Source organism: Pristiophorus japonicus, chromosome 3, assembly GCF_044704955.1.
Source record: "Pristiophorus japonicus isolate sPriJap1 chromosome 3, sPriJap1.hap1, whole genome shotgun sequence".
In the NCBI taxonomy this organism is placed as follows: Eukaryota; Metazoa; Chordata; class Chondrichthyes; family Pristiophoridae; genus Pristiophorus; species Pristiophorus japonicus.
This window is the reverse complement of record NC_091979.1, coordinates 233,030,427-233,052,213: the sequence shown is the minus strand read 5'-3', so window position 1 is coordinate 233,052,213 and position 21,787 is coordinate 233,030,427. Positions and strand designations below refer to the sequence as shown.

The following is a 21,787-nucleotide window of genomic DNA, read 5'->3' as shown; positions in this document are numbered from 1 at the left end:
TGGTAGCCAACTGAGAGCATCCGCACAGTTCTCGGTGCCTAGCCTGTGGCGGATGGTATAGTTATACGCTGATAGCGCGAATGCCCACCTTTGTATGTGAGCTGAGGCATTAGTATTTATCCCCTTGTTTTCAGCGAACAGGGATGTGAGGGGTTTGTGATCGGTTTCCAGCTCAAATTTGAGGCCAAACAGGTACTGATGCATTTTCTTTACCCCGAACACACACGCTAATGCCTCTTTCTCAATCATGCTGTAGGCCCTCTCGGCCTTTGACAAGCTCCTGGAAGCATAGGCGACAGGTTGCAACTTCCCTGCAACGTTAGCTTGTTGTAATACACACCCGACTCCGTACGACGACGTGTCACATGCAGGCACAAGTCTTTTACACGGGTTATACAATACAAGCAGCTTGTTGGAGCATAAAATGTTTCTGGCTTTCTCAAAAGCAATTACTTGTTTTTTTCCCCATACCCAGTTCGCACCTTTGCGCAATAACACATGTAGGGGCTCTAAAAGGGTGCTTAACCCCGGTAGGAAGTTACCAAAATAGTTGAGGAGTCCTAGGAACGACCGCAGCTCCGTGACATTCTGTGGCCTGGGCACGTTCCTGATAGCCTCTGTCTTGGCGTCTTTGGGTCAAATGCCTTTTGCCGCGATCTTTCTCGCCAAAAACCCCACTTCTGTTGCCATGATGATGCATTTCGACCTCTTTAGCCGCAGCCCTACGCGATCCAGTGGCTGGAGGACTGATAGAGAATTCAAGCTCTGCAGCCTGGCTGCAGTTTTGAGAAAACACAGACCACATTGCATTAAGTCATCAATCAACTTGACATTTTAGGACCTTCGGTAGCAAGCCAATTAAAGGTTAACAGACTATCAATTGAGCCAATAAGGTCAAAGAAGGCGAGTTTGTTTCTGTAAATTGAACCAGGTATAAAAACAGCCAGTTTGGCCATGTGGTCTCAGAAGAACAAAGGCCTGGCTTAAAGCCAAGAGCTTGTTGCTGCTGCCAGAATAAAGTTACATTAAAACTACAATCAGAGTTTGTATTTCATTGGAAATTAAGAGATCTAACAATTTTGGCGTCACGAACACGATCGTTGAGGAAAGAAACTGAATATTGGACATCGGACCTACATACTGAGGTAAGGACTCCTCTTTATAAAAGTCCTCGGTCAAAAGTCTAAATTCGCCTCTCCTTCTACGCGATTCCGAAAGCCTCCGGTTTGCGAACCCTCCGGTTGGTAGTCGGCTCGAGGTCCCATAGACGTCTAACTTCGGCGGTGTGTTAGTTAATTAATCACCGACCTATTGATCGGCTGGAAAGCCTACGACTCGAGACCCCAGTAAAGAAATCAGTATTATGGAGATAAGAGCAAAGAATTGCCTACAACTGTTAAAAGTGGGCAAGCACCACCTGAAGTTTTGAGAGATGAAATCCTCCAACAGGACATAGAGCAACAATTCAACTTATCTAAAACCTGTATTAAGATCGAACAAAAGTACAGAACCTCCAAAAGACAATGGTCCTTGGATGAGATTAAAAGGGTCTGGGGAAAAATGACCCGTATGAAAAATAAAGAGTGAACTAGATGGTCCCGAGCCGTTATTGGACAGATCCGAAAACGGAATGAAATTACAATGCGTTCCCAACATGATCGAGAACTGACCAGTACAAAGGACCAATTGCAAGCTGTTTGTGCACAGCTGCGACAGAAAAGACTTGAACTTGAAAAGTCGGAAGCGGAAGTGAAAGATCTTAAAGGTGAAATTAAAGAATGAAAAAAATCATTAGGTCAAGAGACAGTAATAGGAAAAGGAAAATGTATCGGTCAATTCCCAGGGTACCCATGTTTGGATAAATTAAAAGCGCAAACCCGAGGACACGGCCGAGGAATAGATACGGATTCTGAATCCTCTGACAATACAGGGTCGGAGGATGAAGAATTAGGGGTGCGCTTTGCCCCGTTTAAAAAAAGACGAGTTGTAGTCAAATCAGAAGAGACTGCGGATGAGGGCGGAACCAAAAAAACGAGGAAAAGGGTGTATGCAGAATATTTAGTTCATGATCCGGCAGATCCAGAGAAAATTGATAAATGGTTCAAGGAATTGCCCAATCCCAAGAAAGGGGGAGTAAAAACGTGGGACCAATTGGATCGCTTAAGAAATATATATCAACTTCATCCCTGGGACGGAGTGCAAATTTTGACCATAATGGTGCCAAAAACACAGGGAAGAAAATTGCACGACAAGGTAGAACAAGCTTTGGGGCAGGATGAGCAAGAATTAAACGCAGGATTGGAGGCGATTAAACACTGGCTGCAAGCCTTCAGTCCAGCTAAGACAGACTGGGGAAAAATTGCAGCCTGCCAACAGAAAGGAACAGAGGAGGTCCTGGAGTATGACGAGCGGTTTAGATGCACGTGGCTAGAACATTTGGGTATGAATAATATGGATGAGGAAATAGATGAACAAGTGTTTGGACCCCTGAAAGCAGCTTTTGTGGCAGGTCTAAAGCCAGAACTGTCCAAAATGCTAAAGGTAGTGTTACCGGACTGGGAAGGTAGAGGAACTACCTTTGCAGCATTGGTGGATCGATGTAACCAATTAGACAGGGATATGGGAGCTAAAGTCCGAGCTGTACAGGCTATGGGATGGAAATCCCAGGATTCCGATAAACCGTCATTAGGAAAATTACCTGGAAAATGTCATTATTGTGGGAAAGAAGGTCACTGGGCCAAGACGTGCAGGGCAAAACAGCAAGGTCATGGCCGGGGAAGAGGATGCAGCCAGGCATACAATTCAGCCAACAAACCAGGCTTGTCACAAGATAACGACCTCATAGAAGCATTTAAGTGACTGTCAATACAACAACAGAAGGAGTTACTTGGGATAGCAAAAGACGATTAGAGCCCACCCTGGCCCCCCTCCTCGCACTAATACAACAGAGGGGAGATGGGCTATATATAACTGTGAGGGTGGGTGATAAGGATGTGGACTGTCTTTTAGACACAGGGGCGGAATTAATATGCTTACCCCTACAATATGGAGACTTTTTGCCGTTGGATGGTAGGGCACGTACAGCCTATGGAGTTGGGGGCCATAAAATGGAAATTAAAAGGACAACACCGGTACTTATAGGGCTGGGTCCACATGAACTAACCACGCCGGTCTGGACAGGCCCAGTAGATCAACCCCTTTTGGGAATGGACGTTCTAATCCAAGTAGATTCATCGTTGCATTTCGAGGATGGTCGGGTGACATGGTCAATTAGAACTTTGAAGAAAGAAGAATTGAAGGAACACCCGATATGGGCTAAAGATAAGAATGATTGTGGCCTACTTCAGATGGAGCCTGCACCATTTACAGGGACCAAGCCTCCATGCACTAAACAGTATCCCATCAGTCCAACTGCCATCGCGAGAATCTTACCGGTTATTCAGTAATTGGAGAAACAAGGGGTGCTTATTAAAATGCATAGCTCCTTCAATAGCCCCGTGTGGCCGGTACAGAAATCTAATGAGACTTGGCGTTTGACTGTCGATTATAGGAAAGCTAACCAGTGTATTGATCAAAAAGCTCCTTTGGTCGCAGATCCCTCCACCATTTTTAATGCCCTCAAACCGGAACATAAATATTTCTCGGTTATAGATATGGCCAACGGATTTTGGTCTGTGCATCTGGCACCGGAGGTTTGCCAATGGTTTGCTTTCATGGTCCAAGGACAACAGTATACTTGGACCCGGTTACCGCAGGGCTTTCACAACAGCCCTACGGTATTCCACATGGCTTTACAAAGCCATTTGTGAGAATTACTTCCCATCATCCACAGTCATCCAATATGTAGACGATATCCTGCTAGCTTCAAACACGGAAGAACAGCATGAACAAGATTTACGAGCTTTGCTGGATCACCTTCGGCTGAAAGGACATAAAGCCAGCATCGACAAAGCACAAATATCCCAAGAAGAGGTTGTCTACCTGGGACAAAAGATTTCACAAGGAAAGAGAGAACTTACCCAGGATAGAACTGCAGCCATTCGGGCTGCTAAAAAACCCACCACTATTCAGGAACTAAGGTCCTTTTTGGGATTGTGTAACTTTAACAGAAATTGGATTGACTCCTTCACACAGCTTGCTCAGCCATTGAATGATATTTTAGAGGGGAAACGTGCCTCTAAAGAAGCCATCACCCTCACTAAGGAACAGCAAGAGGCCTTCCTGAGTTTGAAAAAGGCTTTGTGTTCGGCACCGGCTCTGGGAATCTCCGACAGTGGGAAGCCATTTACCCTGTTTGTCCATGAGAAAGAAGGATATATGACAGCTATACTGACACAAGAACATGGGGATCGGCAAAGAACTATTGGCTATTATTCGGCAAAACTGGATGCGGTAGCCCTCGGATGGGGAAGTTGCCCAAGGGCCACGGAAGCTACATGTCGAGCGGTAATGATCACTGTGGGTCTAGTCCTCGACCAAAAGCTGATTGTCAAGTGTCCCCACACCGTATACATTTTTCTGTCTATGAATAGAATATCACAGGTGACAGCAGTTAGATGGACCCGCTGGACAGCAGTTTTGGAAGCTCCTAATCGCCATATCGTCCGGGCCAGCCCGGTTAATCCCGCAACTATGCTCCCGATGTCAGAATCAAGGGAGCAAGAGGGAGGAGAATGTGAAGAGCATGACTGCGTGGAGATTTTAAAAGAAACAGAAGAAGCAGCCTTAGCAACAGAGGAGCCTCTGCACAACCCAGACCTCATCCTGTTTACAGATGGTTCCTCCTTTGTTGACAATGGTACCAGAAAAGCAGGATGGGCAGTTACAACATTATATGAGGTAGTGGCAAAAGGATGTTTACCCTCAGGAACGTCAGCACAACAGGCCGAGTTACGGGCCCCGTCAGAAGCATGTCGAATAGCAGAAGGACAGACAGCTAATGTCTACACAGATTCGAGTTTTGCTTTTGGAGTCGCTCACGACTTTGATCTGTTATGGCGGAAAATGGGATTCCTCACTGCTGCTGGTACACCTATCCGAAATGGAAAAGAAGTCCGAGACTTACTCGAGGCCATACAATTACCTCAGGAAGTGTCCATCCTGAAGTGTAAGGCCCATACCAAGGAAAATACCACGGAAGCACAGGGAAATGCCCTAGCCGACCAGGCAGCTAAAGATGCCGCCTCACAGGGCGTTCCCTCAGAAGAACCAACACAGATGTGCAGATTGAAAGCACTCAGGACTCTGACACGAGACCTTCAAACAATGCAAGGCGAGTGCTCCCGAGAGGAAAAATGGACATGGTTTGAGGCAGGAATTAAGCTATGCGAAGATGGTGTCTGGAGACAAAGAGTTACCGACAAGCCAGTCGCGCCACAAGCACTTATGCCTTTTTTAGCCCAACAGATCCACTCGTGGGAACACTTGGCCTCACAACAGATGACGGCATGGTTACAGAAAAGCTGGTGGGGTCGAGGACTTAAAAAACACGCCCAGCTGGTAGCAGGCCGCTGTGTGGTATGCCAGAAAAATAATTCTGGACCCATCACGGTAATGCCCCAACTGAGGCCCCCTGCCCCTGTCGGACCATTCCAGCATCTGCAGGTTGATTATATATCTCTTCCTTCATGCCAAGGATACACTAACATTCTTGTCATGGTCGACAGATTCTCTTGATGGGTAGAAGCTGTCCCAACTGAAAGAGCCACAGCCAATCACACTGCAAAGGTCTTGTGTAAGGATTACATTCCCCGATGGGGAGTCCAGAGTAGCATTGACTCAGATCAGGGAACACACTTCACAGGTGCTGTCTGCCAAGAAGTCTGTAGGTTACTGAACATTACGTGGGATTTACACTGTCCTTATCATCCACAATCATCAGGACAAGTAGAGCAAATGAATCGAACTCTGAAACAACAGCTTGCCAAATATCACCAAGAAGGAACACCATGGCCCCAGACACTACCAATAGTACTATATAGCATTAGGGCAACCCCGAACAGAACTACAGGTCTAAGCCCATTTGAAATTATAACAGGAAGACCCATGTTGCTGCCAGGAACTATCGATTTACGGAAAGCTGATGTTCACTTAATGAGTGACACTTTGTTATCATACTGTCAGAACCTAACCAATGCGATTAATTCTGTTTCCCGACAGGTATCAGCAGCTTGTGGTAATCCACCTGAAGGAGGACACGACATCATCCCGGGAGTCTGGGTGTATGTGAAAAAGTTGCATAAAGAACCTTTGGGTGCCAAGTGTTATTGACCACCCAGGCAGCTGTTAAAGTCCAAGGAAAGAAAGCCTGGATCCACGCTTCACACGTTAAACGAGCACCCGTAACTGAAGCTGAAATCTAATAAGGACAATTACTTTTTGCTAAAATGTATAAATTTACTGTATTATTGATTGTAGGTATTCTAGGCATTTGCCTACTTCTTACGAGCCGACCCTCTGCACCAAAGGGAAATAGTAGGGTAGCAAGGGAATTACATGTAAATACCTTTTTATATATGTCATACATATATGCCAAACAAGGTAACATTTCTAGTTGTTGGATGTGTGTGCATATTCCTATTCACTCAAAGGGAGGGATTCCCTTGAGGCCAGTTCCCTTGAATATCTCGGAAATGCTGAGTGGATAATTAATCGAAACAAAACAGGCAATGTGTTTCAGGATACGGAAAACTGAGCACGTAAATGGAAGTCAGCAGGTTACAATCTGACTACCTTTGAAGGGGATACCAACCGTGCTACAATAATTCCAAACGGCCCCCATTTTTTGTTATCACTAATACAACGGGAATAGGAAGACCGGGGGAATCGGTCTGTCTGATTAGAAACATCAAAGGAGGTCAAAATATGGGGTATAGTAACTGCTCCCGGAATTATAATGTAATCAAGCCACGGAACCATCCAAACTGGGCCGATGTGGGAATTCTTAACGTAACGGGGATTCTGAATAAAACAGATGGAAAAGCCTGGACAGGCCCCGGAGTGTTGCTGACAAAGAAACAGCTAACATTCATTGCCTATAATAGCACCTATTGGGTGTGTGGCCACAAGGCCTACCCTTGGCTGCCCCAGAATTGGATGGGATTCTGCTATTTAACCTACATTGTGCCATATATGTATCATATAGAGTCACTTTCGGAACATTTACACCGTCCTAAGACAGCTATCACAGAAACAGAGAGGTTCTTTGCCATTCTGATCCCGAGGTATGGGACCATCAGACTGGCAAGGGAATCCATTAACATGGCATCCGTTGTGGAACGGGTAGCCAATGATACCTCAGAGGCCCGAGTTAAAATCAATGCAGAAATGGTAGCAATCCGCACAGTAGTCCTTCAGAATAGACTGGCCCTTGATTACATCCTGGCTGAAAAGGGAGGTACTTGCGCCCTACTCGGAACTGAGTGTTGCACATATATCCCAGATAGCTCCGAAGAAATTACCCACTTAGCGGAGCATATCCAAAAGGAGGTAGAAAAACTTAAGCAACCCCCATCATTCACTTTGTGGAGCAGAGCCACTGAATGGCTAGGTTCAATAGGAACTTCATTGGTGGAAGGTTTAATTCTATTCGTTGTAGTTATTTTACTTTTATATTGTTCGTTTATGTTGATTAAATGTTGTTGCAACCAGGCGGCTGTAGCTGCTGTCCCGCATGTGAGACACCTTGCAGGCCCCAGCAGACCGTCTGTACGTGGCACAGGGGTATGTTGTGCTTAAGGGAAGGTTGTTTACTGATTGAATTCAGATATTGATTTGGATTAAATTGGAATAAGGTTAATTAGCCTACTAAAACCAGACTTCCATTGTGGCCACGATGGAATTCGGGTTGGTGTAAATTTGTGTGGAAGCTACTAGTCCGGACATGTGGCGAAATACATCAACAAAATTTGGAAGGAAACTCTATTAACATGTATGAAATTATTTTGTAGAATGTTTAACCAGTGATACCTGATGTTTTATGATTCAGTTTGTGAAAGAATCAAAGGGGGGATTGATAGAGAATTCAAGCTCTGCAGCCTGGCTGCAGTTTTGAGAAAACACAGACCACAAGTCATCAATCAACTTGACATTTTAGGACCTTGGGTAGCGAGCCAATTAAAGGTGAACAGACTATCAATTGAGGTCAAAGAAGGCGAGTTTGTTTCTGTAAATTGAACCAGATATAAAAACAGCCATTTTGGCCATGTGGTCTCAGAAGGACAAAGACCTGGCTTAAAGCCAAGAGCTTGTTGCTGCTGCCAGAATAAAGTTACATTAAAACTACAATATGAGTTCGTATTTCATTGGCAATTAAGAGATCTAACAAGGACCTCCTCCAGGTTTTGTAGGTGCTTGGCGGTGTCCCGACCCATGACCAATATGTTGTCCTGAAAGACCACCGTGTGTGGTCCTGACTTGAGTAGGCTCTCCATGTTTCTCTGGAAGATTGCTGCAGCCGACCGAATTCCAAATGTGCATCTGTTGTTGATGAACAGTCCCTTGTGCGTGTTGATGCAGGTGAGGCCCTTCGAAGACTCCTCTAGCTCCTGCATCATGTAGGCCGAAATCAGGTCCAGCTTGGTGAACGTCTTGTCTCCTGCCAGCGACACAAATAGGTCATCTGCCTTAGGTAGCAGGTATTGGTCCTGTAGCAAGAAACAATTAATAGTTACTTTATAATCGCCGCAAATCCTGACCTTGTCATCACTTTTGAGCACTGGAACAATCGGGCTGGCCCACTCGCTAAATTCCACTGGGGAGATGATGCCCTCGCGTTGCAGCCTGTCCAGCTCGATTTCCACTCTGTCCCTCATCATGTGAGGTACCGCTCGCGCCTTGTGGTGAATGGGTCGTGCCTCTGGGACCAAATGGATCCACACCTTCGCCCCGGAAAAGTTTCCAATGCCTGGCCCAAAAAGGGAAGGAAATTTGTTAAGAACCTGGGTACATGAGGCCTCAACGACATGTGATAGCGCTCGGATGTCATCCCAGTTCCAACGGATTTTGCCCAGCCAGCTCCTTCCAAGCAGTGTGGGGCCATCGCCCGGGACAATCCAGAGTGGCAGTTCGTGCACCGTGCCCTCGTAGGTGACCTTGACCATGGTGCTGCCCAGGACAGTGATAAGCTCTTTGGTGTACGTTCTCAGTTTCGTGTGGATGGGGCTCAGGGCTGGTCTGAATGCCTTGTTGCACCACAGTCTCTCAAACTTCTTTTTACTCATGATGAACTGGCTACGGGTAAGATATTCAATTTCACGTTTAGCATTGTAGGTCAACATTTCATTGAAAATGTGTGTACCTGTGTATTTCAGCATCTGCCTCCTCTCTCTGAGGCTCAAAATTGCTTTGATCCACCATGGACCGATCTTCCCCTGCCACGTGGTGGTTAGCAGGTTTTGCAGAGCTTGCAGCTCGTTTGCAAGCTCGTTGGAGGTGCCCCATTGTTCCACAGCTCTTGCAAACATACCCTTTGAAGCGGCATGAATAGGCTGAATGGAAGCCTCCACAACGCCAACAAGGTGTGAATTGCCTTGCATTCATCCTTTGTTGGGGACTCTGAGTAATCTGGGTTACCTGAGGCCTGCTGGCAGTTGCAGACTCGTGGGTTCTGCCCTGTACATTTCTGCTCGCAAACACAGTTCCAGTTAATTTATGAACATTGCTAGCACTTGTGTGCTGAGAGATTTGTTTGGTGTTATCACTGGTGGACATAAATGCCTGTGCTATTGCAATGGCCTTACTGAGGGTCGGTGTCTCTACAGTCAAAAGTTTTCGTAGGATGGTCTCGTGGCCAATGCCCAGTACAAAAAAGTCTCTGAGCATTTGCTCCAGGTAGCCATCAAACTCACATTGTCCTGCAAGTCACCTTAGCTCGGCGACGTAGCTCACCATTTCCTGACCTTCAGATCGCTGGCATGTGTAGAACTGATACCTCGCCATTAGCACGCTCTCCCTCGGGTTAAGATGCTCCCGAACCAGTGTACACAGCTTCTCATATGACTTATCTGTGGGCTTCACTGGAGCCAGAAGATTCTTCATGATGCTGTAGGTCGGTGCCCCGCAGACTGTGAGGAGGACCGCTCTCCTTTTTGAAGCGCTTCCTTCTCCGTCCACCTCGTTAGCTACACAGTACTGGTCTAGCCGTTCGACATAGACTTCCCAGTCCTCACCCTCGGAGAACTTCTCCAGGATGCCCACAGTTTGCTGCATCTTTGCGTTGGATTCGTATTCTCGTCACCAGTTATTATGTTCCTGACACAGATGAGGCTGCACACAGGGAGGTTAAAGTAACAGTGACCTCAGTCTTTAATAAGACACTCCAGAGTGAGGAACAGGCCTTATATACAGTGCTCCCAAGGGTTGCTGGGATCCCTTGGGACTTCAGGGGATGAGCTCCCTGGTGGCGGAACATGGGAGTGCATGCTTTACAGATATACAACAATAATGACCAGAAAATCATTTTTTTTTGTGATGTTGTTTGAGGGATAATTATTGGCCAGGACACTGGGGAGAACTCCCCTACTCATCTTTGAAATAGTGTCACGGATCTTTCACATCAACCTGAGAGAGCAGACAGGGCCTCAAGTTTAAAGCTTCATCCAAAATACGGCATCTCCTACAGTGCAGCATTCCCTTAGTACTGCATTGGAGTCTCAGCCTGGATTAAGGGCTCAAGTCCCTGTAGTAGGACTTGAACCCACAACCTTCTGACTCAGAGGCGAGAGTGGTATCACTGAGCCACTACTGATACAAGGTAGTGGATTCCACATTCTAACCGCTCTCTGAATGAAGAAGTTTCTCATGTTGTGCCAGGAGCAGACCCATGGGCGTTGGCAGCTCTCTGGTTACCCCGATACGTGGCTATTCGTCATGAGGATGGGAGGCAGCCTTTTGAACTGCGCAGGCTCATCCAATGTTCACACACTTTCCACCAGTGGTCACTGGAGAGCAATTGGCAGCAGGAACCCTTGCAGTGTTTCCCTTTCCTAGCTCAGAGATGCTAAGGCTCTGTCTGCTATCAAAGGCCTCGACAAAGGCAATACTCTAAACCTGGGGCCTTCCTGGAATGTAACGCTCTGTACTTCACACTATGTGGTGCCTTCATCCATCTAGCAAAACACACCAGTTAAATGTAGACTAAAGCTTCCTCAACACTGTCCTGCCAGACACCCTCAGGGCAGGAACAGCACGGGTTAGAGACAGAGTAAAGCTCCCTCTACACTGTCCCATCACACACTCCCAGGGCAGGTACAACACGGGGTTAGAGACAGAGTAAAGCTCCCTCTACACTGTCCCATCAAACACTCCCAGGGCAGGTACATCATGGGTTAGATTCAGAGTAAAGCTCCCTCAACACTATCCCGCCAAATACTCCCAGGGCAGGTACAGCACGGGTTAGATATAGAGTAAAGCTCCCTCTCCACATTTGGGGGTCTACAGGCCCCCAAACAGCAGCCACTCTGTGGCACAGAGTATAAATCAAGAAATAATGGGGGCTTGCAAGAAAGGTACAGCAATAATTATGGGCAATTTTAATCTTCATATTGATTGGACAAATCAAATTGGCAATGGTAATCTTGAGGAAGAGTTCATAAAGTGTATACGGGATGATTTCTTGGAACAATACATTGTGGAACCAACCAGGGAGCAAATTATGTTAGATCTCGTATTGTGTAACGAGTCTGGATTCATTAATGATCTTGTGGTGAAGGACCTACTTGGGAAGAGTGATCATCATAACATGATAGAATTTCAAATTCAGTTTGAGGGTGACAAAGCTAGGTCTCAAACTAGTGTCCTGAACTTAATTACAAAGGTATGAAGGCAGAGTTTGCTAAGGTGGACTGAAAATATATTACAGGGCACGACAGTAGAAACGCAGTGCAAACATTTAAGGAGATATTTCATAATTCTTAATAAAGATTTATTCCAGTGAGAAATAAAGATGCTAAGAGAAAGATGAACCACCCCTGGCTAACTAAGGAAGTAAAGGATGGTATCAAATTGAAAACAACGGCATACCTTGTTGCAAAGGACAGTGGAAGGCCAGAGGATTGGGAGATTTTTAGAAACCAGCAAAGGATGACTAAAAAAATTATAAAAACAAGCAAGAAATATAAAAACAGATAGTAAGAGCTTCTACTGGTATATAAAAAGGAAACGCGTGGCTAAAGTAAACGTTGGTCTCTTGGAGGATGGGACTGGAGAATTAATAATGGGAAACAGGGAAATGGCAGAGACTTTAAACAAATATTTTGTATCGGTCTTCACAGTAGAGGACACTAAAAACATCCCAATAATTGTTAATCATGGAGGTATTGCAGGGGCGGGGGGGGGGGGGTGGTGCTGGGGGGTCTGTGGGGGAACTTATAACAATCACTATCACTAGAAATAAAGTACTAAACAAACTAATGGGACTAAAGTTGGACAAGTCCCTCTGAACCTGATGGCATGCATCCTCGGGCCTTAAAAGAAGTGGCTGCAGAGATAGTGGATGCATTGGTTATAATCTACCAACATTCCCTGAATTCTGGAGAGGTCCCAGCGGACTGGAAAACTGCAAATGTAACACCTCGATTTAAGAAAGGATGGTGACAGAAAGCAGGAAACTATAGACCAGTTAACCTAACATCTGTAATTGGGAAAATGCTGGAATCCATCATTAAGGAAGTAGTAGCAGGACATTTAGAAAATCATAATGCAGTCAAGCAGAATCAACATGGTTTTATGAAAGGAAAATCATGTTTGACAAATCTGCTGGAGTTCTTTGAGGATATAATGAGCAGAGTGGATAAAGGAGAACCAGTTGATGTCATATAGTTGGATTTCCAGAAAGCATTCGATAAGGTGCCATACAAAATGTTACTGCACAAGATAAGAGCTCACGGGGTTGGAGGTAATATATTAGCATGGGTAGAGGATTGGCTAACTAACAGAAAACAGAAAGTCGGGATAAATGGGTCATTTTCAGGTTGGCAAACTGTAACAGTGCTGGGGCCTCAACTATTTACAATTTATATTAATGACTTGAATGAAGGGACCCAGTGTAATGTAGCCAAATTTGCTGATGATACAAAGATAGGTGGGAAAGCAAGTTGTGAGGATGACGCAAATAATCTACAAAGGGATATAGATAGGCTCAGTGAGTAGGCAAAAATTTGGCAGGTGGACTATAATGAGGGAAAATGTGAGGTTATCCACTTTGGCAGGAAGAATAAAAAAGCAAATTATTATTTAAATGGGGAGCGATTACAAAATGCTGCAGTACAGAGGGATCTGAGGGTTCTTGTGCATGAAACATAAAAAGTTAGCATGCAGGTACAGCAAGTAATCAGGAAGGCTAATGGAATGCTGGCTTTTATTGCAAAGGGGATGGAGTATAAAAGTAGGAAAGTCCTGCTCCAACTGTACAGGGCATTGGTAAGACCACACCTGGAGTACTGCGTACAGTTTTGGTCTCATTGGAGGCAGTTCAGAGAAGGTTCATGAGGTTGATTCCTGAGATGAGGGGGTTGTCATATGAAGAAACATTGAGCAGGTTGGGCCGATACTCCTTGGAGTTTAGAAGAATGAGAGGTGATCTTATTGAAACATATAAGATTCTGAGGGGGCTTGACAGGGTAGATGCAGAGAGGAATCCTCATGGGGGAATCTAGAACTAGAGGGCATAGTTTCAGAATAAGGGGGCCACCCATTTAAAACAGAAATGAGGAGGAATTTCTTTTCTCAGAGGGTCGTGAATCTTTTGGAATTCTCTACCCCAGAGAGCTGTGGAGGCTGGGTCATTGAATATATTTAAGATGGAGATAATCAGATTTTTGAAAGATAAGGGAGTCAAGGGTTACGGGGAATGGGCGGGGAAGTGGAGTTGAGGCCAGGATCAGATCAGCCATGATCTTATTGAACGGAGGAGCAAGCTCGAGGGGCCAAATGGCCGACTCCTGCTCCTATTTCTTATGTTCTTCTGTTTTTATGTACACTGTAGTTTAGTTCCACTCCAGCAGAGAATTTGATCGCATCAAACTGATTTTCACTCCCATCAAACACTCCCAGGGCAGGTACAGCACGGGTCAGATACAGAGTAAAGCATCAGGAAATGTAATATCTGCCTTCAGTGTGTTCACACTTGTGGTCATTACCTTGTGCCATCTGAGATGCTAAGTTCAGTGCTGGGTACACTGTTGTGCCCAAGTTCTTCTGTACTGTTTCACCAAGAGTTGAACCAATATCTGAAAATCATAACAATAATGTAAAATAGGATTACACAGCAGTGATAACCAGTTTGTACAGCCAGAGGCCATTGGTGCAGCCTGCTATGACATTGATCCCATTACCACTGTGAGGTACTTCAGGAGGACAGATGTAAGCATGCTAGCGGGGGAGTGAGGAACAAACACAAATAACTAGGGAATATCTTTCACCCCTATAACAAGATGGCAAATCTGCTCCCAGCCTTTCCCAATCCCACTATTGAGATGGATACGGGTTATTCACTGTTATGATGTCACCGATTCGCTCTGATGAGGTTTCTGGCTGCCAGTGCAATCTCACGTGTCGTTTTCCTCTTCCCCATTAGAGTCCCATTCCAACCAATCACCATTAAACAGCCAAAGGTCGAGTGTGTTATAGAACTGAATCTTTTCACAGTTCGTGTCGTAATATCAGTCTGCAGTCCAAGTAATCTGTTTCATTTTCTCTGGAATGTCTAGCATCCTCATTTTCTCTCAGCTATGTGCTGGTTGCCATCATCCCCTGTGCTCACTGACCTACATTGGCTCCTGGTCTGGCAACACTTCGATTTTAAAATTCTCACCCCTTCCCTAGCTCTGTAACTTCCTCCAGCCCTTCAAGATCTCTGCACTCCTCCAATTCTGGTCTCTTGCGCGTTCCCGATTTTCATCATCCCACCATCGGTGGTCGTGCCTTCAACTGCCGAGACCCTAAGCTCTGGATTCCTTCCCTAAACCTCTCCGCCTCTTTACCTCTCCATCCTCCTTTAAGACGCTACCTCTTTCACCGAGCGTTTGGTCACCTGTCCTAATACCTCCTTATGTGGCTTAGTGTGAAATGTTGTCTGATAATGCTCTTATTAAGTGCCACTAACACCGACTCCTGGGGAACACCACTGTATACTTCCCTCCAGTCTGAAACACACCTGTTCACCACGATTCTCTGCTTTCTGTCCCTTAGCCAGTTTTGTATCCATGCTGTCACTGTCCCTTTAAACCCATGGGCTTGATCTTTGCTAAAAACTTTGGTGATCAGGGATATCCCCTGTAGTCAAAGCTATGACTCCAGTAAGGCTTCTGCAGACAGAGGAGGAGGACAGTTATAATAAGGTCTATGGCACTACAAGAAGTATAATAGAAGAAGCGTGACGTGACTGCGGTGTGTTAGCTTTAATCATTGACAGCATTGGGCTATAAATTGTCTCCTCCTTTCTGTCTGCTTGCTGCCTGATTCCTTGTCCTCTCCTTCCTGTGTAGCCTCTCCTCATGCTAGATCCCTCGCATTTTCACCATCCCGCCCTCATCCCATCCCCTTCAGCTTCCAGCAGCAGCTAGCCTTTCTCCAACACGATATTACGTACTCCACCCGTGCGATGCTTTGCACCCGAGCACCGAGGAAAATCTGCCTCAACGTGTCCTTCTTCGCCCCTGAGAAAATCCTACTTCGTAACTTGTTAACACTGTAGTTACCAGTCAAGTTGGTAGGTTAGAGCTTTCGAACGGGACAGGGACATCTATGGGTGATGACGGTTCTTGTGGACAAATACAAACTATGTCCCAACTCGTTGAATCATGCCCACTAACTAAACTATCTGGAGGCCGACGCGCTTTGGGTGCTGGTGATGACAACAGTCTAAGAGGGCTGGAAGTATACAGCGAGCCTGCATATGCTGAATCGATCAATCAGTAGCAAACCATTACTTACTGTCCAGGTTAGCTGTGACACTGTTTATCGGGACTGAGCTGGCATCGGTGATGGCTGTGATTTGCTGGGAAAAAAAGGTTTAAAGAAAAATTAGAATCTTAACACGCATACAGCTCATGAAAATTACATCATACGAGAACTCCAGTTCCTGAATATATGTCTTCTCTAACTAACCCAGTGTCCAGAGTTATATACATTAAATAACACACCCAGATCTTGAACATATATATATATAAAATAATACAAACCCAGCCCTGGAATACATAGATTATGCAACATATTGTATTGTAGAATTATACAGAAGGCCGTTTGGCCCCACCAGTCCACATTGGTGTTTACCCTCCATATGAGCCATATCCTAATCCCATGTGCTCACCCTGTTCCCATGTCCCTTTATCCCCCTTTCCTTCAAACATCAATTTAACCTATTCTTAAATATTGACATGTTCTCAATCACAAATTCAAAGCTGAACTCACCAGCATTTTCATCACATTCCATCTCAGAGTCTTTTTTCATAAACTTGGGTGAATAAACTTTACTCTCAAACATAAACTTTAAATGTAACTCTTTTTTCCAATTCCTTTCATGGAAAAAATAGTCAATAGTTGTGACTATTTCTGCCCTCCAGTGCCATGCCCAATTGGCTAATCCACATGTGTGATCCTGGATAGTGAGTTATGGCTGGCTATCCAATTGTGGTGGGCAGCGTAGCCAATCCAAACCACTTATTCTTACACTTCCAGCAAGTGCTGCTGGACAGTGAGCAGGAGTGAAACCCTATCCAACTTTCTCCTTCATAACCTCAGGGAGATGAGGATAACCATAGCCCCCACTATTCGTGCTCTGGGTGAGATCAACTAACTCTGCACAGACTGGACGTGACATCTGGGAGCTTCTACAACAGCTGAGCTGCTTCCTGCCTTAACCAGCTCACCAGCCTATTCCTTAGAAATGCAACTGCAACCGGTACATCCCAGGAATGAGGGACTGCAGTTATGGGGAGAGACTGGAGAAGCTAGGGTTGTTCTCCTCAGAGCAGAGAAGGTTAAGGGAAGATTTGATAGAGGTGTTCAATATCATGAAGGGTTCTGATAGAGTAGATAGAGAGAAACTGTTTCCAGTGACAGGAGGATCGGTAACCAGAGGAGACAGATTTAAGGTAATTGGTAAAAGAACCAGAGAGGAGACAAGGAGATTTTTTTTAATGCAGCGAGTTGTTGTGATCTGGAACGCGCTGCCTGAAAGGGCGGTGGGAGCAGAGTCAATTGTAACTTTCAAAATGCAAATGAATATATACTTGGAAAGGAAACATTTTCAGGGCTGTGGGGAAAGAGCAGGGCAGTGGGATTAATTGAATAGCTTGTTCAAAGAGTTGGCACAGGCATGATGGGCTGAATGGCCTTCTCTGATTCTGTGGTCGTTGGTGATACGCATGGAAGCGAGAAAGTGAAGTAAAGAAAACACCTTTGTATCGATGGTGCGTCTTGAGGAAACAACTGTCGACAAAGCAGAGCATCTCACTGGAGTGGCTGCCACGGTTAATTAATTCCAAATTAAATCTTAACTCGTTATGAAACATCGCAACAGAATAAAAACTTACTTTTGGGATGGCATTAAAGTAGGCCTTCAGGTTTCCCAGGGTGTTGCCCAGCAGCATGTCACTGTTCTGTATGATATCTGTCACCTTTTCATTGCTGATAAACATGCAGACACTTCCCGCTCTGTTTGAGCCGTGTTGGAGGAGCAAAGACAAGGGTCATTGTTTCTTAATTTTAAAAAGAGATAGAAAGACCTTGCCTTTATATAGCGTCTTTCATGACCTCAGAACATCCTAACGTGCTTTAGGTACAATTTTAATTCTTAATTTGTTTTATTAATAATATTTTAACTGACCCAGATTTTGCCGTCAAAATACCAGTGAGGCAACTGGCGCTCGGTGTTATTGATGCACAAATGGTACAGCAAATTCAGGTGAGGGGCAGATACGTGGTTAAACTCAAATGTCCAAACGTTGCTGTCCGTATTGTGCTGCTGCGCCATTAGAATATAAGAACATAAGATTAGGGAGTAGGAGTAGGCCATTTGGACCCTCAAGCCTGCTCCGCCATTCAATATCATCATCATCATCATCATAGGCATCGAGGAAGACTTGCTTCCACTCTAAAAGTGAGTTCTTACTACCTCAATTCCACGTTCCTGCAATGTCCCCATAATCCCTTGATTCCCTCAATGTTCAAAAATCTATCGATCTCTGTCTTGAATATACTCAAAGACTGAGCCTCCACAGCCCTCTCGGGTAGATAATTCCGAAGATTCACCACCCTCTGAGTGAAGAAGTTTCTCCTCATCTCAGTCCTAAATGGCCAACCCCTTATTCTGAGAGTGTGACCCCTGGTTCTAGATTCCCCAGCCAAGAGGAAATATCCTCCCTGCATCTACCCTGTCAAGCCCTGTAAGAATGTTGTATGTTTCAATGAGATCAACTATCATTCTTCTAAACTATAAGCCTAGTCTACTCAATCTCTCCTCATAGCACAATCCCCCCAACCTAGGAACCAGTCTGGTGAACCTTCGTTGCACTCCCTCTACGGCAAGTATATCCTTCCTTAGGTAAGGAGACCAAAACTGTACACTGTAAAGTCTTTACTCGACAGCATGAAACCACACGAGGCACATTCACAGGGGGTGAGCTATGTCAGGCAATGGCATCAACCACGTCAGGACTGCGCCGTTCAAGCCGGCCTCCAATGGCCAGACGGAATGGGCAGTCCAAATTATTAAGCAAGGTATGCTCAGGATTCAAGGACCCTTTCTACAATGCCGCCTACCGCGTCTCCTGCTGGCCTATAGATCCCGCCCGCACTTGCTCACGGGGGTCCCGCCCGCAAAGCTACTCATGAAACGGACACTCAAAACTCGGTTATCCCTTATCCACCCAGTCCTGACCAACGTAGTTGAGGGCAAGCGCAAGTCACAAAACGAGTACCATGACCGAAATTCAAGGGGGAGATGTATGGAAATAAATGATCCTGTATTCGTCCTCAATCACGCCATGGGGCCCAAATGGCTTGAGGGTACTGTAATTGGCAAAGAGGGGAATAGGATCATCGTGGTAAAACTCAACAATGGCCAGATATGCCGTAAGCATCTGTAAAGATGCTTTACAGACCAAGCAGACTTTAAGGTCAAGTAAAAAAAAGGTTCAGCATGGACATGGAAAAACCTGAAGAAGACCATGAGATGGAGCTCACACTACCGCCAGCGAACGTGTAACAAGAGCAATCGGAAGAATGCACAGTCCCTGAGGTCAGCCCGGACAGGCCAGAATCACCACAGGTGACAGACACTCACATCAGCGTCCAACAACCAGAGCCCCAACTGCGGCGCTCCGCCAGGGAGCGTAGACCACCTGAAAGACTGAACCTATGATCCCAGTAAGACTTTGGGGAGGGGGGAAGGTGATGTCATGTTTGTAACTACAATGTAACACCACTGTATTACTGTATACACTCAACTTAGATACACACCTTGACCACAGTGGGTGAACTTGTGGGAGACACTCCTTACCTGATCACACAGGTATATAAAGGGAGGGTCCACGCAGGGTCATCACTTCTGGAGTCCTGTAATAAAGAGTTAAGGTCACAGAGTGGCCTTGTCTCTGGAATGTGCCTCCTGTGGTTTCATGCTGTACAGTAAGAACTTTATATTGGCGACGAGAAACGGGAATTCACGACCCACGAGAATGGCCACCGGTAGCACAGAGGAATGGTATTGTGTTGGGGAAGACTGGGACGATTTTGTTGAGAGGCTTCAGCAAAGCTTCGTAACTAAAGACTGGCTGGGGGATGCAGCGGCCGACAAGCGACGAGCTCATCTCCTGACCAGCTGCGGGCCAAAGACTTATGCGCTCATGAGGATTTACTGGTACCCGAAAAGCCGTCAGACAAAACCTTTGAAGAGCTCAGCAAACTAATCGGGGAGCACCTCAAACCGGTGAGCAGCATATACATGGTTCAACACAGATTCTACACCCACCGACGTCGTGAAGGACAGAGCATACCGGTCTTTGCAGCGGACCTCCGGCGTTTGACCAGCCTCTGTAAGTTCACAGACGCCTGCAGGGGGGAGATGCTAAGGGACTTCTTCATCGAGGGTATCGGTCATGCGGGAATTTTTCGCAAGTTAATTGAGACCAAGAACTTGACCTTGGAAGCGGCGGCATTGTTAGCTCGAACTTTCATGGCGGGGGAGGGAGAGACGAAAATGATTTACGCACGCAATTTTGCCTCTAACACGAGATGGATCAGGGAGTGAACATCATCAATGCGACTCAGAGCCCCGCAGGCAGGCAGGGGCAGTCCGACATTTACCAGGCAGCAATAAATCCCAGAGCAGGATCTCAACAAAGACAATGGCAGGCTGAACGGACGTTCACGCCATCACAGTGGACAATGCGGCCCGGGATGGGGCCATTGACACCCACTAATAGGATACTTAAGAGCAGTCAAAGGGACAGTCAGCGCGGAATTCCTGGCCATAGTCCCTTTGTCCCCAACAATCGAAACTTAAACTCATGCTGGAGGTGTGGGGGAAAACACTCAGCCAGATCTTGCAGATTCCAACATTTTGTCTGCAGAAACTTCAATCTCAGTGGCCATTTAGCTCGAATGTGTGGAAAACCTGCAACCAGACTGATATATGAGACAGAGGGACCAGAAAAGGGTTCTGTGAGGCAGGATGACTTTTGGGGCAAATCGATGGACGCCGAGGTTCAGCGGGTCCATGCGGCGAATATTCACAGTTCATACACCAAAACGCCACCAATGATGATGAGGGTTTTGTTGAACGGCATCCCAGTACGCATGGAGCTGGACACTGGGTCCAGCCAGTCACTCATGGGCGTTCAGCAATTCGAGAAGCTATCGCCACGCAAAGCTAGTAGACCCAAATTAGAACGTATTGAGACACAATTACGGACTTACACCAAGGAAATCATTCCGGTGCTAGGCAGTGCAATGATGGCTGTCACACACAATGGGCTAGTGAACCGGCTGCCACTCTGGATTGTCCCAGGCAATGGTCCCGCTCTGTTGGGGAGGAGCTGGTTAGCCGAGATGAACTGGAAATGGGGGGATGTTCACGCAATGTCCTCAGTGGACACAAGTTCGTGCTCACAAGTCCTACAACAATTCGAGTCACTATTTCAACCGGGCATCGGGACTTTCAAAGGCACTAAAGTAAGGATACACATCACCCCTGACACTAGGCCAGTGCACCACAAAGCCAGAGCGGTGCTGTATGTGATGCAGGAAAAAATCGAGAGCGAATTGGACCGGCTGTTGCGAGAGGACATCATCTCGCCTGTTGAATTCAGCGACTGGGTGAGCCCCATCGTTCCCATTCTAAAAGTGGATGGCTCTGTCAGGATCTGTGGTGACTACAAGGCCACCATCAATCGGGTGTCCCTACAAGACCAATACCCGCTCCCAAGAGCGGAGGATCTTTTCGCCACGCTGGCAGGCGGCAAGCTGTTCACCAAGTTGGACCTCACTTCAGCCTATATGACCCAGGAGCTGGCCGACGAATCCAAACTACATACCACCATCACCACACAGAAGGAACTGTTTGCGTATTATAGGTGCTCGTTTGGCATTCGATCAGCGGCCGCGATTTTTCAACGTAACATGGAAAGCCTACTTAACGATTGTATTCCAGGAACACATCCTCATCACGGGTCGAGATACCGAGGAACACCTGCACAACCTGGAGGAGGTGCTACGCCGACTGGACCGGGTAGGCCTGCGACTCAAGAAGTCTAAATGTGTGTTTTTAGCTCCTGAGGTTGAGTTT

The 21,787-nt window shown here is 46.1% G+C and overlaps 1 protein-coding gene across 4 annotated transcripts in view; it reads right to left on the bottom strand.

The window, feature by feature from the left end:
• Positions 1-21,787, bottom strand: part of LOC139260166 (prominin-1-A-like) — a 243,365-nt gene that overhangs the window by 195,280 nt on the left and 26,298 nt on the right. For all 4 annotated transcript variants that reach the window (XM_070876407.1, XM_070876406.1, XM_070876405.1 and 1 more), the window contains 3 exons: positions 17,535-17,655; positions 15,934-15,997; positions 14,139-14,228 (listed from right to left, as the gene is read on the bottom strand). In XM_070876407.1, the coding sequence (XP_070732508.1) occupies positions 14,139-14,228; positions 15,934-15,997; positions 17,535-17,655 (275 nt within the window). The remainder of the gene's footprint in view (positions 1-14,138; positions 14,229-15,933; positions 15,998-17,534; positions 17,656-21,787) is intronic.